The sequence below is a fragment of the Phodopus roborovskii genome, unplaced genomic scaffold, assembly GCF_943737965.1.
Source record: "Phodopus roborovskii unplaced genomic scaffold, PHOROB, whole genome shotgun sequence".
Lineage (NCBI taxonomy): Eukaryota > Metazoa > Chordata > Mammalia > Rodentia > Cricetidae > Phodopus > Phodopus roborovskii.
The window spans coordinates 36,667,879-36,683,441 of NW_026126410.1; the positions used below are offsets into that span (position 1 = coordinate 36,667,879).

Genomic DNA, 15,563 nt, shown 5'->3' on the forward strand with positions numbered 1-15,563 from the left:
GCTGGCAGTCACATGACACCCAGCACACTGCTGGGTGCATGGCACCCCCTGCTGTTAGAAATGTCATCTTTCTCCCAAAGTAGAACTTTGTGGTTTTGACCATTTCAACAAACAAATCTCAGAGGCATGATTTTCGTCATCTTACTCTATAGAAAACCAGGTATTGAAAAACTACGGGTTTTTTTGTTTGTTTGTTTGTTTGTTTTGTTTGTTTTACCATGAATACGCTTTAAAAGGAAGTGGTTGCATCAACTTCTTTAGCCCTTATTCGTGGTAGATGTGTAATAGCTATGATTGCCAGAAGGCCAGATGGAGACTATCTGGTGCAACGTCAACTCTTATCATATGCTTTCTCTAGCTTTCCAGCAAAGAAAACCAAGATGTTTCCATGGTATATATAAATCCAACCGGCTCCTGTATTCAGCAGGCTGGCACTTTGGCAGCCTGACCTTACTAAGAAGTCCCTAGCTCTCCAGACTGTACACTGTAGTCAGTCATCCCTCCTCCCAGGGTTTTCCCACCTATGTCCTTCTCTGTCCCAGTGCAGTGCCTGAACCGAAGCTGTCTTCTCCCACTGTGCCTTTCAAGTGCTGTCTCTTGTAATTTTTCATCAAGTCACCCCATAGCAGATGGCTTAGCAGTTCCGTGGGATGTGGCAGTCACTTTACCTTGCTCCCTGTCATTGGACAGTGGGATGTGGCAGTCACTTTACCTTGCTCCCTCTCATTGGACAGTGCTGGTTCCCACAGGTCAGTCATGCTGGTTATGTTAACGCTATCTGTTACTAGGCATTGCCATCCTGCAAGACAGTGTGGCTTTCTCCTTTGGAATTGAGATGTGCACACAAGACATTGACTTCTCATGTCCCTGCAAAATATACATGAAGACCCATTTTTCTGCAAAGATATAAACATGGGGTCTGTTATATTTAAACTTTCGGATGAGGGAGGAATATCAAGGTGTCTCTGATCTTAAGGAGCATCTCTTTGCTTTTGTTGTGTATAGTTTGAGGGGTAAGGATCCTGGAAGCTCAGTAGCCATCCTGACTTCTTGTCTTGTGAATTTGAGCAATGAAATTCACCAGCCACATTTTAGGAAGAAGAGGTTTATTTTAGGGGCTTGAGAGAGGAAGAAGACGGAGCTGTGCAGGAGGGTCCGAGGAGTGGAGGGCCCTTGGCCACACAGCTGCGGAGTACTTCACTGATTGGGGGAGGGCGGCAGAGATCTGGTTGGTCCAGTTCCTTGAGCCTTCGTGTGCTTTCCCGGAAAGAGCTAAGGAAACAACAAACCCTTTACTGGCTTCTCTAGCCTCTGGCCATGATGAAACAAATATTTTCGGCTAAACCATTACTTTTCTGGCATCTCTGGGCTCTTGCTAGGAAGCTCAAAAAGAAACCAGTTACTTTTCTTTGGAGATCTTTTTACCCTTAACCACTAGCCAAAATCTTCCACCCTTCCTTATCAGTATTTATTGCAGAAGCTGTGGGCAAATACAAACAGGGAAATGAAATCAGTCCTGATCTCACCATATCTAGATGTTGGTTAGATTCCTAGGAAGCCACTTGGAACAGTAGAAGCAGATGGTGATGAGTCAAGGGTATAAAGGCACACTGTCCACAGCTAGAGTTCATTGAAGGAAGCTGTCATCGATTTCCTTTCTGGGTTAAACATTTATGTCAGTGTGGACCAGGTCCTTAAAGGAGGGTGGTGCACACAGCAGTTCTGTAAAAGTCCATCCTATCTAGAAGATGAAGGTGCTGAGGCATTTTTGCCTGAAAGCAAAATACAAAGAAACAGCAGTTGGAATTCACCCCAGGCAGTCAGGGCTCTTTGTACTAGTTATTGCTAACACTTCTTTACCCAATTGAATTCCTGATCTGTATCTTTAAGCACTGGCCTCCCAGTGGGGGATTTCAACCCAACTGCACATCTGTTTTTTCTACTAAATGCTCTAACAACGATGCCCCTGACCGGGTATTTTAATTCACCTCAGCTTTGTGTATTTTTCTTCTAACTTCAGGAGATCAGAATCCTCCTGGACTGCTACTTCTGGTTATTGGGCCATGGAGAACACTCTGTGAATTCCTCAAAAGTAGAATAATCAGCTTAAGGAAATTTCAAAAGCCAGGTCACTATGCCACACTAGAACAGAGAGCTCAGGACATCCAACAATGGGTGCACCTCTCCCTTACCCCACAGTAACTTTGTTCTCTATTGAAATGCCAACGGAGAACAGCTGGCCTCTCAAGTCCTATTAGCAAGACTTCACCAATGTTGACCTTGACTTTGGTCATGTGACCCAGTAATGATGCTTGGCAGCTTTTTCTATGCAGTGATGATTTGTCCTTGGTCAGCCCACATGAATGGGCTGGAAATTGTATTCTGTCCCCTCTCTTTCTATCAGCATGGGCTTTTGGATGCTAGTTTTATGCTGGGGGGTTATATCAAGGCTGTTTATTATGTTGCTCTTATTCCTGTTTTGCTGTTGGGAGCTCCAGTGGGCTCTAATGCCCACTTGACATGTCTATTGGGGTCTCTCTATTGCTTCCTAGCACTACAGATCTTTCTGGATGGTGATAGTCTTACAGCTCTAGTCCTAGACTGGGTCATTGCCCTAAGGAGCTCTGCATCCTTTGAGTGGACTGTAAACAGAAAACCCAAGATCTGGACACAATTTGGGCTGTTTTATCTTGAAGGTTCCTTCTCAATGAGATGGCATTGACAGCAAACTCTGTAGCAGGAAACCCAACCCACTGCTATTCCAGGGCACAAATCATGCCTGTTGTCAGTTCTTTGTTAGGTTTACACTTTTGGTTTGGAAAAGTCAATGTCACTGGCCTCTGCAAATATTTGAAGAACACAACATGTCATGGTCAACCAGGAAAGCATGTTCAGAGTTAAGACTCCCCTAGGTGAACTCAGTAGAATGATGCTTCCTAAAATACCCCTTGTGGAGTGAGCTCCCAAGTCTTGTTTTCTGAAACACTGGCTCCAATTGTCATGCTAGGACATGACCTGCATGAAGGTGTCCTAGCTTTTAGCAAACATCCTCCTTCTAAGTTTTTTGTGCATCCTTTTCTGGAGAGTGCAGCAAATATTCTCTTGTGGAAGATTATTTGAAAGTTAACACACCATGTTCTTACTAGAAGCATGAAGTTTCTGCCCTCAGAGACCTAAGGAAGAGGGAGAAAGAGCTTCCCAAATGTAGGGCTCCTGCCCTTGGATGGCCTTCTGCTAAGTGGGGCATTAGATTTTGTTCTCATTGTTCCTAAAAGGCAGAGCTAGATCCTTCATGGATGTGTGTGTGGTTAACAGCTCTGGGGCATGATCTTTGTCCGCCCTCTTTTTAACTGCACTCCCTAGAGAGCAGATCACTCCCTACGAAGGGCTTCAAGGTGGTATCATCCATATGAGAAGGTCAGAGGAAGGAATTACCTGGGTCACTTGCTACATAAGTGTGTTCCCACCATGATTCTGACATGCAGTAACACCTTCATTTGCTTTGGTGCTGTGACTTAAAAGCCACTTTACAGTGACTTTACAAAACCCAAAGAGATTGCAACTTGTGTTTGAGGCATTGTTTCGTGTTCAGATCATCTCTTGCTGCAAAACAAAGTGCAATCATGATTCTCTGGGAAGCCTGAGTGTTGGGCAGAATATGGCCTCTTTGTCATATCCTCCCCACTAAGGAAACAGAATGCTCATTTAGGAAAGATCCAATGCACAGATCCATGGCAGACCTGAGGAGTGGTTTATAGCTTCACCGCTGTGGAAATGTTTAGGGCCTACCATAAAGCAGCTCTGGAGAGTGAGGGATCGTTCATGTTTGTGGGATGTGATAGAGACAGGGAGATAAATTGTCTCTGGTGTCATACTCAGTGCTGTTTGAGAGTTATTTGAAATCGCTGCTATGCCTGGGCGTGAGTGACATCACACTATTGGAAGCCAGCAGTGGGGAAAGGGGGCAGGCCACTTGTCCCCAGTCTCCAGATTGCTAGATCTGAGGGAGTCAGAATGGGGGTGAGTCCTTTTGGTAAGCAAGCATTGTGACTAAAGGACTGTACATCTGCCGTTGCAAATCACTTCAGCATGCTGCCACATGCCATTGAGCCACAGGGAAAGGCCCATCACACGTATAAAGTAAAACATTTACAGTCCATTTACATGTACTGTCTTACCATGGCCAGCCTAATTCCATGAAACTTACATTACCCAAGTGTAAATGATGTCATGTTCTAAGATTTCAGTTTTCTGTTTTCACATGACTGCAACCGATTTTCTGATGTATTGTTTTATTTTAGACAAGACCTGTTGGATTTTAGGAAAAGGAAATAGATATTTGACAGGAATGACATGCTTTGAACACTCTCCTACAAAGTTACGTGTTTATACTTTTAAATTAAACCAGCACAAAATTTAAAGTGCTGTGTCTCAGCCCTGATGCATCCATTCTCTTTCCAATCCTGTCCCCTCTCTTGCTCCTAGAGGCAACCCCCCCCCCCAAATCCAACCCTGTGTATCCTTTGGGTAGACTGTAATTGTAGTGAACTATGATACTATGGGAAATTCTTTGGATTAATTATAATAGCTGAGTCTTAATTCTTAAACAGCCATTAATTACCATTTCTCTGCCCTACTTTAAACAGTTAATAATTGTCTTATCATTCTTCTTAGCTGTGTTCTTAACCTTTGTTTGGTTCCAAATTCTCTTTGTGTAAATCTGTTGGAACATATTCCAACTCAGCTGGTGTGTGTCTCGCTGGCAGTATAACTTGCTGATCTGTGCACCTGGCACAGCCTGTGCCTCTTTCTTGGGTTCACCTGACAACTGTCTGTTTTTCTCTTTCTTCCCCTGACTCACCTGATTTGACAGATTATACCCTAAGAACATTCTGCAGGTGTGTAGAAGCTGTGATGGTCAATATCACCAACCTGGCAGAATCTAGAATCCCTGAAGAGAAATCTCTACTTATGCCTATGAGTTGAGGTGAAAAGAGCCACCCTAAATGTGTAGGTGCTGAGGGGCATGGACATCCATCTGCTTCCTGACTGGATGAGGAGATCAGCTGCCTCGTACCCCTGCCCCCATGCCTTCCCCACAGGGATGGTCTGTTCCTTCAAACAGTTGCTCTCCAGTATTTTTCCAGAGCTAAGACAAGTAGCTAATACAGAAGGTGACTGTTGTGAGGTGTTGAGTGCTGAAGGGTCTTTTCTCTGAAAGATTGCTCAGTCACAGTTGAGTTGGGAGTTCTAGGAGAGAAATCACCTCTCTGTAAAGCCTGTCCCTGCAGGTATCCTAGCTCTCAGCACTGCAGGTTGTGTCACCCCACTGCTGCTAATGTGCCCTGCTGGGCCTCTCCCCATCCACTGTCTCCCAGAGGTGGTTCCTTTCAGCTTCCCTCGTCTCTCTCTGTGGAACTCCTGGTATCAGAATATTAGACTTATTTTATTTATAAAAGAAAAAAATCTAGCATCATTCTACTTTTTTCTTTCTTTCTGGTTTTTCAAAATGAGTTCTGTGTAGCCCAAACTGTCCTGGAACTAGCTCTGTAGACCAGGCTGGCCTCAAACACAGAGAATTGCCTGCCTCTGCCTCCCGAGTGCTGGGACCTTTAATCTTGAGCTCTGTTTTTGTGGCTGACTCCATGTTCTTCAGCTGATGCCCTTTTTATTTCTATGTTCATCCTCCTAATGTTTGGCTTTTTAAAAAAAGAAATTATTTACACAGCATTCTGTCTGCAAGTATGCCTGCATGTCAGAAGAGGGCACCAGATCTCATTACAGATGGTTGTGAGCCACCATGTGGTTGCTGGAAATTGAACTCTGAAAGAGCAGCCAGTGCTCTTAACCTCTGAGCTATCTCTCCAGCCCGTCTTGTCTTTTCTGGAACATTTCCATTCTATACTTACTTGATCCATGGATATTGCCTCTTTACCCATCTGAGAATGTCAGGGTGACAAAAAGGGTTTTCCTTGGTTTTTTGTTTTTTTAAAATCTTTCTGCATTGTCTTAATTTTGTTTTGATCTAGAGGCTAATTACCAAAGTCTGGGGACTCCTGGTTGTCTGTTCATGCTTAAAAGCTGTGACTGAACACAGGGCTGAGATGTCACCTGTGTGAGCCTCATTGGTGAGACCCCTTCTTTAGGAGCCTGAAATCTTCAGGAACTGCAGGTCTTTCTTATGCCAATGAGAAGCTGTGGGACTCAACTGCTTTCTTCGAGCTGAGGAAAAGGCAGGGCTATCTAACATGTCCACTGCCCGGAGTCCCCAGAACTGTGCCCTTGGCTGTGCTAGGCACCATTTCTCCTTACCCAGAAACTAACCTGCTCATCCCAAGCTGTCCAGGGCAGTGTATGAACTGCTTACAGCTGATTTTAACTGGCCTCCCATGGGCCATGCTTCCCCGCCTCCTAATCTGAGGGGAAGGGAAGTGAGTTGTGTATTTCTTTCAGATTAAGGTTCCATTTTCTGGATTTTGACTTTTCATACTTGCCCATCTGCTTTCCCATCCAGCTTTTGTGGTTGTTGTTCCTTCTCTTACCCTTGTAACATTAAAAACTGTTGGGCTACACTCCAGTAGTTTGCTAAGGCTGTAAGTCACATTAATGGACATGTCTACTCAGAACTGAGTGAGCCGTGGAAGACACTGGTTAGGCCTCAGTGAAAGCAAGGTGGTCTCCTTTCTTAGCCCAGTTACCTATTTAGATATCACCTACAGTGGATGCGTGCCATGCTGGCTATCCCTATGTGGCAAGTGCAGCAAATGATCAGCACCCACTGCCGGCAGGTGAGAGCAAAGCAGGAATATGTAGGTGCAAGCCTGGGGTGCCAGCTAGATGCCCAATGAGCAAGTTCACCATGTGGTACCTGACGTTTTCATTTCACTTGTTTATGCCTTTTCCTCAATGTCATCCTGTCTCACCCTTCAGCTCTGTTTTGTAATGTTCTGGACCCCCAACGTATCTGAGAAGATTCTGATTGACATCATCGGAGTAGACTTTGCTTTTGCAGAGCTCTGTGTCATTCCTCTACGTATCTTTTCCTTCTTCCCGGTACCAGGTAAGGAGCAGGGAATGGACAATTGCAGTTTATCCTCCTGACCAATGGAATCATGTCACCAGCAAAAGTATAATTACTTCACTGTGTGCTAGAAAGATGCAAAGACATTAGCAAGCAGGCTGATCATGCATCAAGCAGTACAACTCATTTTGTAAGATCCAAACACAGGAGGAGAACCAAGGGGGCAGTGGGTAGAATTTGTGGGAGACAGTTGGCCTGTCCTGTCTTGATTATTGGGGTTTCCCAAATGTGCATGAATTACAGTCCATAGAACATATGCCAGAAAGCCAGTTTTACAGTAGGATAATTTTCAGAGTTAAATGAAAAATAAAAAAAAAAAAATTGAGCTCACTGCTAAAACTATGAAAGGCAAACTATGAAAAGACATTTAGAAAAGACAAGGTCCAAATGGCTCATGGCCAAAATTAATGTCAAACCATACATGAGGGAAGCCGGCTCAGCATTGAGGTTGCCTGACATGATGCCGGGGGATGGGGCGGAGGGGAGTGATCAGGAAGCAACCATTGTTATCAGAGCTGTTTACCTGTGCTCTGTAAGTGTATGCTGTCTCTAAAGGGAACCTACTAACCTCTAATGGGGCTGCCTATGAGAAGAAAGAGCAAGGTCTCAGGAACTGATTAGAGGAAGACCTTTGTACATTTGCTTCTGGTCTTTTAAACTCCATACAGAATGCATGACAACTAGTCAAAATATATACAAAGTTGGGAATGTTAGCTATATGCTGGGGTTAATCCACAGCAAAAGAAATGTGTCTTTATGTTTAGTAGGTTTTGTCCTATTCTACTTTGTTTTTATTTTAGCTTATTTTATTAGTAGTAGTAGTAGTAATAGTATTTTAGAGAAAGGATGTGGATTTGGGTGGGTGGAGAAGACCTAGGAGGAGTTGGGAGAGAAACCATGTCAAAAAAAAAAAAAAAAAAAAAAAAAGGAGTTGGCCAATGCCGAGGGTCTGGAAGGCTCTGGAAGCCTCTGGAGGCCAGTTCTTAAGGCTGTCACATTCTGAGCTGGGGCAGGGGTGAAGGAATTGACAGAAAAGCATGTAAACAGTGGGTGAGCAAGCTTTGGGAAGTTGCTGGCAGCTGGAGAAGACTGCAATTGGAGATGAGACATCTGCAGTTCATGTTCCCTACCGATTAATGGAAGGGGCTGGGGACACAAGCACAGCAGGGACCAGGTGGTCTCCTGGGTGGGGGCAAGCTCTCTTGGTTGCCTTCAGCCTCAGCTCTGCCACCTTCCTGTAAGAGGAAAAAGCTCAACAGCTGCCAGGCCCAGTGGCTCTTGACAGTGTTAGGTTTGGGCCATCCATCGGCACACACTATGACTTCTGCAGAATACACTGTTGTTAGACCAAGAAGACACCAGGGCTGTGAACGAAACTCGGTGGTAGAGTGCTTGCTTAACATGTTGACACCCTGAGTTCAACCCTCAGCATGAGAGGGGTTAAAAAGAGAAAGTGGCAGGAAGTAAGAGATACCTACTCCAGGAGGCTTTGCTGGCATTGCCCAGAGGGGGTCAGGGCGCTTCCTACCAACCGGGGCAAAGATCTGTGCTCTGCACAGCCACAGTTGTGCATGTGCTGCCTACCTGTGCCTTCCTTCACATTCAGTCTGGATGCCCAAGAGTGGGTGTGGGTAATACATGCAGTCACAACAGATTGGATGAGTAGTGACAGGAGGGAGAAAGGAAAATGGCTAAGGGTGGGGTGGTCATGCTGGCCCAAGAAGACATAGTGGGAAATGGGGACAAGGTCATTCTCATTTCTCTGCTGTTCCTATCTCCTTTGTTCTCTCAGCAGAGAATAGCAGAGTGGCAGCTTCTGGTCCCAGCCTTTCTGCTCATGCAGCATTGGTGGTGTCTCTTTCCCTGAAGCTTTCCCTCTAGGGGAGGGTATTCAGCTGGACTGGGGGAAGAATACCAAGACTGGGCAAGGCCATCCTGGGAATAGCCAGGCCCACTGGAACAACAGTGACCCCTACAGCTGGCCACCTAGACACAGGACTGAGGAGGCAGGAAGCTGTGTAGGATGGGGTCTGACCCCAGCTAGGCTCCAAAGTAGGGATCAGAACCATAGGAAGAAAAGTTACCAGCCCTGAGTCACAGCAGCTAGGCCGGGAGCTCCAGCCAGTCAGTAGTATTTAGAGTTGCTGCCCTGGGCTCCCAGCAGAGGATAGGATGAAGCAGAGTAAAAGCAGCAAACCACACGGCTGACAAGTCCTCTCCTCCACAGTGACTGTGAGGGCTCATCTCACTGGATGGTTGATGACACTTAAGAAAACCTTTGTCCTGGCCCCCAGTTCAGTGCTACGGATCATCGTCCTCATCACCAGCCTCGTGGTCCTGCCTTACCTGGGGTATGTGTTTATGGTATTTGGCATAGACATGTAGCAAGAGTCCTTTGCCACTGAATATTCTATCTAGAGGATTAAAATCTGCATAACCAACTGAAATCCCCAAGCATATTAGAGCTAGAAATTCAGGATGCTTGTCTGCCTGGACCTGTGAGCCGTGAGAGGCGGCCACACTAGCCTCACACAGGTGATGCTCAAAGCTCACTTCCTGTGGTGAGAAATGTGCAAAGCAATGGCAGGGAGAAAGACCCCACCTCAGAACTCCTGACATCTAGTCAGGGGGACTCTGAGATTATACCAACGGAATGGGGCCTGACAGCTCAGCGCCGAGTCACACAAGTCTACCACAAAGGTGGCTGTTTGTACGATAGATACCTTTGCTCTGTCCCTTGCTGGTCTATAGTGTCCATGGTTTATACAATACCAGTTGAGTCTGTCATTGACTTGATAAGGTCATGACTTGGTTTTAACAGATAAAATATCTTTGTGTTCTCATATCCAGGGTGCATGGAGCCACACTAGGTGTGGGCTCCCTTCTAGCAGGATTCGTGGGAGAATCTACCATGGTTGCCATTGCAGCATGCTATGTCTATCGGAAACAGGTGAGAAACTGTGGTAACAGCTGTGGGGACAATCAGGACCTCTGTCTGCTTTCACCAATAGTTTCCCTCATCAGCTCTGTGTCAGGAAGTCTGTTCTTATCTGGCTGGGCTACCTCACTGCTTCCACACCACACCCACTCCGTTCTATAGACCCTCAACCTGACAGCACATAGCCAGTCTGTCCTGAAGGCAGGTTTTCAAACTGCATGGGGGATATTTCTTTCCTCAGATCACAGAGAACTCTTGTGAAGTTCCTGAGAGTTTTCTGGGACCTGAAGCCCTCCACCTCCCCCACCTTTTTTTTTTAACCTAGATGAGAGTGACCAGGGAGTGGATATAGACAGATGAAAAGAGCCCAAGGCAGAGCCCAGCATGCCTATGCTTTCAGGCTGAGGGTTACAAAGGAACCAGCAAAAATGGAAAGGAGAGCCCACGGAGGGATGATGGAATCCATTGTGAAGGGTGGACTTGAGGGGACTGGTGACCCTGCCCATGCGCCTCATGGCCTTAGGAGTCAGGAGAGAGGGGTGGAAATGAAGACTGAGTGTGGACAACTCTTTTGAGTTGTTTTGCTCTCAAGAGAAGAGGCCTATAAATGTGAGTTTCAGAAGACCAGTTAAGTTGGGGTGACATCAGTGACTTGCTTGCTTTGGGAACTGACCCAATGAATGGGAAAATACTGGAAGAGGGAGAACAGAGCCAATCAGCCAAGAGCACACTAAAGGGGGTGGACAGCTGAGATGGAAATCCCCACTAAATTTGGGGGACAGTCATGGGACCTCCTCTGGTTGCTTTTGCTTGGGTCAGTTAAGTAAAAAACCAAGTTGCTCCTGAGAAGGGACCACAATGGAGGCCAGAAGACAGAGAAGGGCATGTAAAAGCTGAGCCAGTCAGGAGAGTAGAGTGAATGGCTGGGAAAATGGATTGGGAAGGCCCTGCTACAGAGGACAGCTCCCTGCAGTAGGCACTGCAGCATAGGACTTCTTGTGGGCCCCCAGCCACATTGGCATGTCCAGCTGAGATTGGAGATTTGGGCCCGTCTGAGGTTAGAGTTTTATCTAACAAATAGGACTCAAGAAAAGCAAGGAAGAATGTGTTTGTAATTGCTGAGCATTGCAAAAGGGAGAGGATACTGGAAGGCTGAATCACAGGTGTAGTAGTAATGGGAGCCAGGTTCTGAGAAGAAAGTGCTGGAAGAAGCTGAAAGGAAGCTAGTCTTCTCACTTCAATATGTTGCTCAGAGCTTTGAGAACACAGTCATCCCTGGGTTCATGAAGACCTGAGTGGCGACTGATTGCTAAGGAGGCACATTCTGCAAGGACAATACAGCATGACATTGAGGCCACGAGGACAGAGTGAACCTAGAGCTGTCACGGGGATGGGGGTGTGGACAGACTTGTCTAAAACATAAGGTTCAAAGCTTGGGGCTTTAGCAACACATGGGAGACAAAAAGCTGGAGTTCAAGGCTACATGCCAAAGAATGACAACAAGGATGTGAGGGACATCCCCCATATGTGCCAGGCACACAACAGTGAAAGGAATACACTGAACTAACTATTCATCCTGATGAGGATGCCTCCACCACAGAGGGGATGCCCCACTCACAGTACCACTGTAGTGTGTCCTATACCCATCCCCATTCTGATGTGTCGTCTTTTATCTAGAAAAAGAAGATGGAGAATGAGTCAGCCACGGAGGGGGAAGACTCAGCAATGACGGACATGCCTCCAACAGAGGAAGTGACAGACATGGTAGAAATGAGGGAGGAAAATGAGTAAGCACAGGCCACCAGGGGCACTGCAGGGACAGTCAAGACGACAGCATCATCTCTTTCCTCCTCCCATCAAGTTGTATTCTGATTCTTTTAATTTTTGGTTATAAAAGAGGCCTTTGATTTAAAGGTTTCATATAAATTCTCTAGCATACTGGGTATGCTCACAGATGTGAGGACCTAAAGAAAGGTCTTCACTGTCACTTTGTAAACACAGAGCCGCTGACTTCATGCCCCTGCTTCATAAGAATCCAAACGATAGAGCCAGCTCCTGGTCAACGTTTCTACTCCCTTGGACAATCTCCACTCTGGAACCAAAGGACTTGGGCTATGCCATTGTCTCTCGGGCCAGACTCTTTCCTGTCTGTATTTGCCTCTTAAGAATCAACAGGTTGAAGATCAGCCTCTCTTTTGACTTGCTCGCCAATACTGTGGCTATAACAGTGACCTGGTACCCATCACACCCCATCCCACTTTGGAGTCATGAACTGTCTACCACACACACTGGTGGGCCACAGGCTGCAGCCCAGAGGTTCCCTGTTCCCAGAGGAAGAGCTGGGGGGGTCACACCAGGCCGACAGAATGGAAATTTAATCTCCTGTAGAAATTGGATTTGACTTTATCATCAATCAGCATCTCATATTGCTTTTCTGGTTTCACTGAGTTGCTGCACCCCACAGTGTATATACATGAGCTGACTTTTCAGAGTCGTACAGAAGTGCCACTCAATGTCAGCATCCTTCAGCATGACTTTCCCCGAAGGCTTGCTTTCCACTCGCCTTCCTTGAAGATGGCACTAGAGGGACAGAAGTGGAGAGTTGTAACCGTCCGTTTTGTTTTTCACAGTGAGCAGAGCTTTAAGTCGTAATCTAGCATTCTAATGCCAGGTTCCTGTCTCATAACTTCTGATATAGGTGTGTTACCTGCTTCTGCTGTTCGTAGTCACAGCTCTGCAGGACAGGTAACTGTACTATGGTACTCCCCTCCTCACCATAAAGCAAGACATTTTATAAACAAGTATCAAAGTCACTATGTGATACCCCTGAAATAATGCATTGGAAATCCATTTAGTGCAGTATATTTTTCTAAGTTTTTGGAAAACGGGTTTTTTCCTTTAAGAAAATTATGGATACAGTTCACTAAATTCCTGATTTAATCAAAAAACTACACTGAAAGAACCTAAACAAAACAAATATTTTAAAGATATAAATATATGCTGTCTATGTTATGTAATTTATTTTAGGCTATAATACATTTCCTATTTTCGCATTTTCAATAAAATGTCTCTAATACAATTCAGTGATTGCCTACATGCCCCGCATACCTAGAGCTCACTCATGTACCAGTAACCGTTGTACATTACAGCAGTTTACCAAGTCCTCTGTGTATGAATATAAGGGCCTGAAGATGCCAAGGACGCCTATGGAGGAAATGGGCCACTTGTGCAGGCAAGTAAAGGCTGGAAGGGCAAAGGATAAAAAGAAACAAAAGGCAGGCCTCTTGTGTTTAGTTTTTCATTGTGTAGTTCTCATGTTAAGACTGTAAGGGCAAAGGCTGGCTGCCAGCTACATAGGCTTGCATTCCCATTTCTGGATACCTGATGTCCTTCCAATGTGCCCACCATGGGAACAAGTCCTATGTGCTTCTGTAGCTGCTTGTGGGTGATTTCAGGGGCAGATCTGAACAGATAACTTAAAGTCTTAATTGTATTGGCTTTTTAAAGTACATGACTAGAAAATTAAACAGCAGTATTTTTTAACGTATGTGGCTACTTTCATGCTTCTGGGGTTGGAGCTCAAGTATCCAAATTGCAAAAGCAAAATCCTTTCCTTCCCAATTCAAGAAAGAACAGCTAGTGACTCTCCATTGTGCAGTTAGAACATGCAGCTTGAACTTCAGAGCCACCTTACCTCATTAAGATACATGAAGCTGTGGTAGAGTTCCTGAGGGCCTAGGATGTAGGGCCTTGGCAATGAAGCTGCAGTTTTGCAAGGTTTGTCCAGACCTTCACCTTGCAGGGAAGGCTTCTCCACACACTCCCTTCTTTGGGCCTGTTTTGTCACTTGACATCCTAAGGCAGAACTCTGAGCTGTCATACTGTTATGACAAGAACCAAGATCTCCATCACCTGGACTTGGGCAAGGGTTGCCTTTTCTACTTTCCAGAGACATTTGGGCAGTCTTCCTACTTCACCAGCCTGGTGGTGATCTTAAATATTTTTTTTCAGCTGACAAACAGAAAAGGGCCATGCCTGTAAAATTCTCCCATCAAGGACTTTGGGAAGACCAGGTATGACTTTCTGAAGGTCAAGCAACTGTAGACTATTGCAACCTAAACTTGCAAGGGCATGAGGCAGGTTTTCATTCGAATACTGAGAAGTCAGTTGAGAATGCCCAAATGAAGCCTTTCTGGAGTGAGGATTTTCTCTGAAGAAGCAGGGAGAACTTTTTCTGAGGGCCCCTGGGGGGGGGGGGTCATTCTAAGTGCACACTGGCCATTGCTCTGCCCTTGTTTACTCATCCTGGCACACAGGACACCTCTAAGGCACCAGGAACTCAGTAAACAGGATTGCTATGAGTCATGAGAGGACGCGATCCTACCACTGCAGACTGTGAATTGTTGAGAGGTTTGTGGCTAACAGGAAACTCACCACTGAGGACTAGGGTCACTGGAGAGGCCATTTGTTTGCATCTGGAGGTAAAATCTGGTCAGTCACCCATTGCTGCCATCAAAAGTACTCCTCCATTTGGAGCCATCTAATTTTTGACATCTGCTGATGGTTTGATATGGAAATGTTCGTGGAGGGCCTCAGAAATAAAACACAGTATTGGTTTAACATGTATCAGGAGAAGTACATTTGGATTGCAATAGTTTGGGTACTGTAAGCTCCACTGACTTGAGGTACATCCATGCAATGCAGCCCCTCCTGGATCTGACAGGCTTGAGACAATTACACACCTCAATCATTGGAAAGAGTACTCCATTTTATCTTTAAAGTAAGAAATAAACCACTCATTTAGTGAGTGTGGGTGTATGGACGCCTACCCTGGAGATGAAACTCCGGGCTACACAGACACCCCTCCACTGAGCTATACTTGTAGCTCCTAGGTTTCCCAACCCCCTAACAATTGTTTTCTTCTGAAATAGGCAGAGGGAAAGGAGAACTCTTCTAGATTCAGCAACTTTCTCCCCACACTGAGAGTGAAATGTGTGTTACAAAATAGGAAATACAAATATTCTGGTAATTACTTATTTTTAGGGTTGGTTTGGCTTGTTTTATTTTTGAGACAAGGGCTCTCTACACAGACCTGACTGTCCTGAAACTCACATGTAAAACAGGCTGACTTCATACTCACAGAGTTTCTCCTGCCTCTGCTTCATGAGTGCTGCAATTAAAGAGGTGTACCACCACATCTGACCTCTTGTCGTTAAACTGTTACCTTGAAAAATGTTCTTTTGCAATGGAATCTTGAAATTCGCAGGTAAATGGATGGAACTTGAAGAACCATTTTGAGTGAGGTAACCCAGTCACAAACAGAGGAACATGGTATGTACTCACTCATATATGAACTTTAGACATAGAGCAAAGGATAACCAGTCTGTAATACACACCAACAGAGAAACTAGGATACAATAAGGAAACTAAGAGATTCATATAAGGTCCCTCACAGAGGGGGAAAGTAACAAGATGTCCTGAGCATATTGGGAGTGGGTAGGGGGGCAGTGAGTAGAGAGGGAGTTTGGCAAAAGAAGGGGAGGA

The 15,563-nt window shown here is 45.4% G+C and overlaps 1 protein-coding gene across 1 annotated transcript in view; it reads left to right on the forward strand.

The window, feature by feature from the left end:
- Ankh (ANKH inorganic pyrophosphate transport regulator) overlaps positions 1–13,562 on the forward strand; it is a 133,990-nt gene extending 120,428 nt beyond the window's left edge. The window contains exons 9-12 of the mRNA XM_051182592.1: positions 6,931–7,060; positions 9,309–9,432; positions 9,932–10,031; positions 11,697–13,562. Coding sequence (XP_051038549.1) covers positions 6,931–7,060; positions 9,309–9,432; positions 9,932–10,031; positions 11,697–11,810 — 468 coding nt within the window. The 3' untranslated portion in view covers positions 11,811–13,562. The remainder of the gene's footprint in view (positions 1–6,930; positions 7,061–9,308; positions 9,433–9,931; positions 10,032–11,696) is intronic.
- The last annotated feature ends 2,001 nt before the right edge of the window (positions 13,563–15,563 follow it).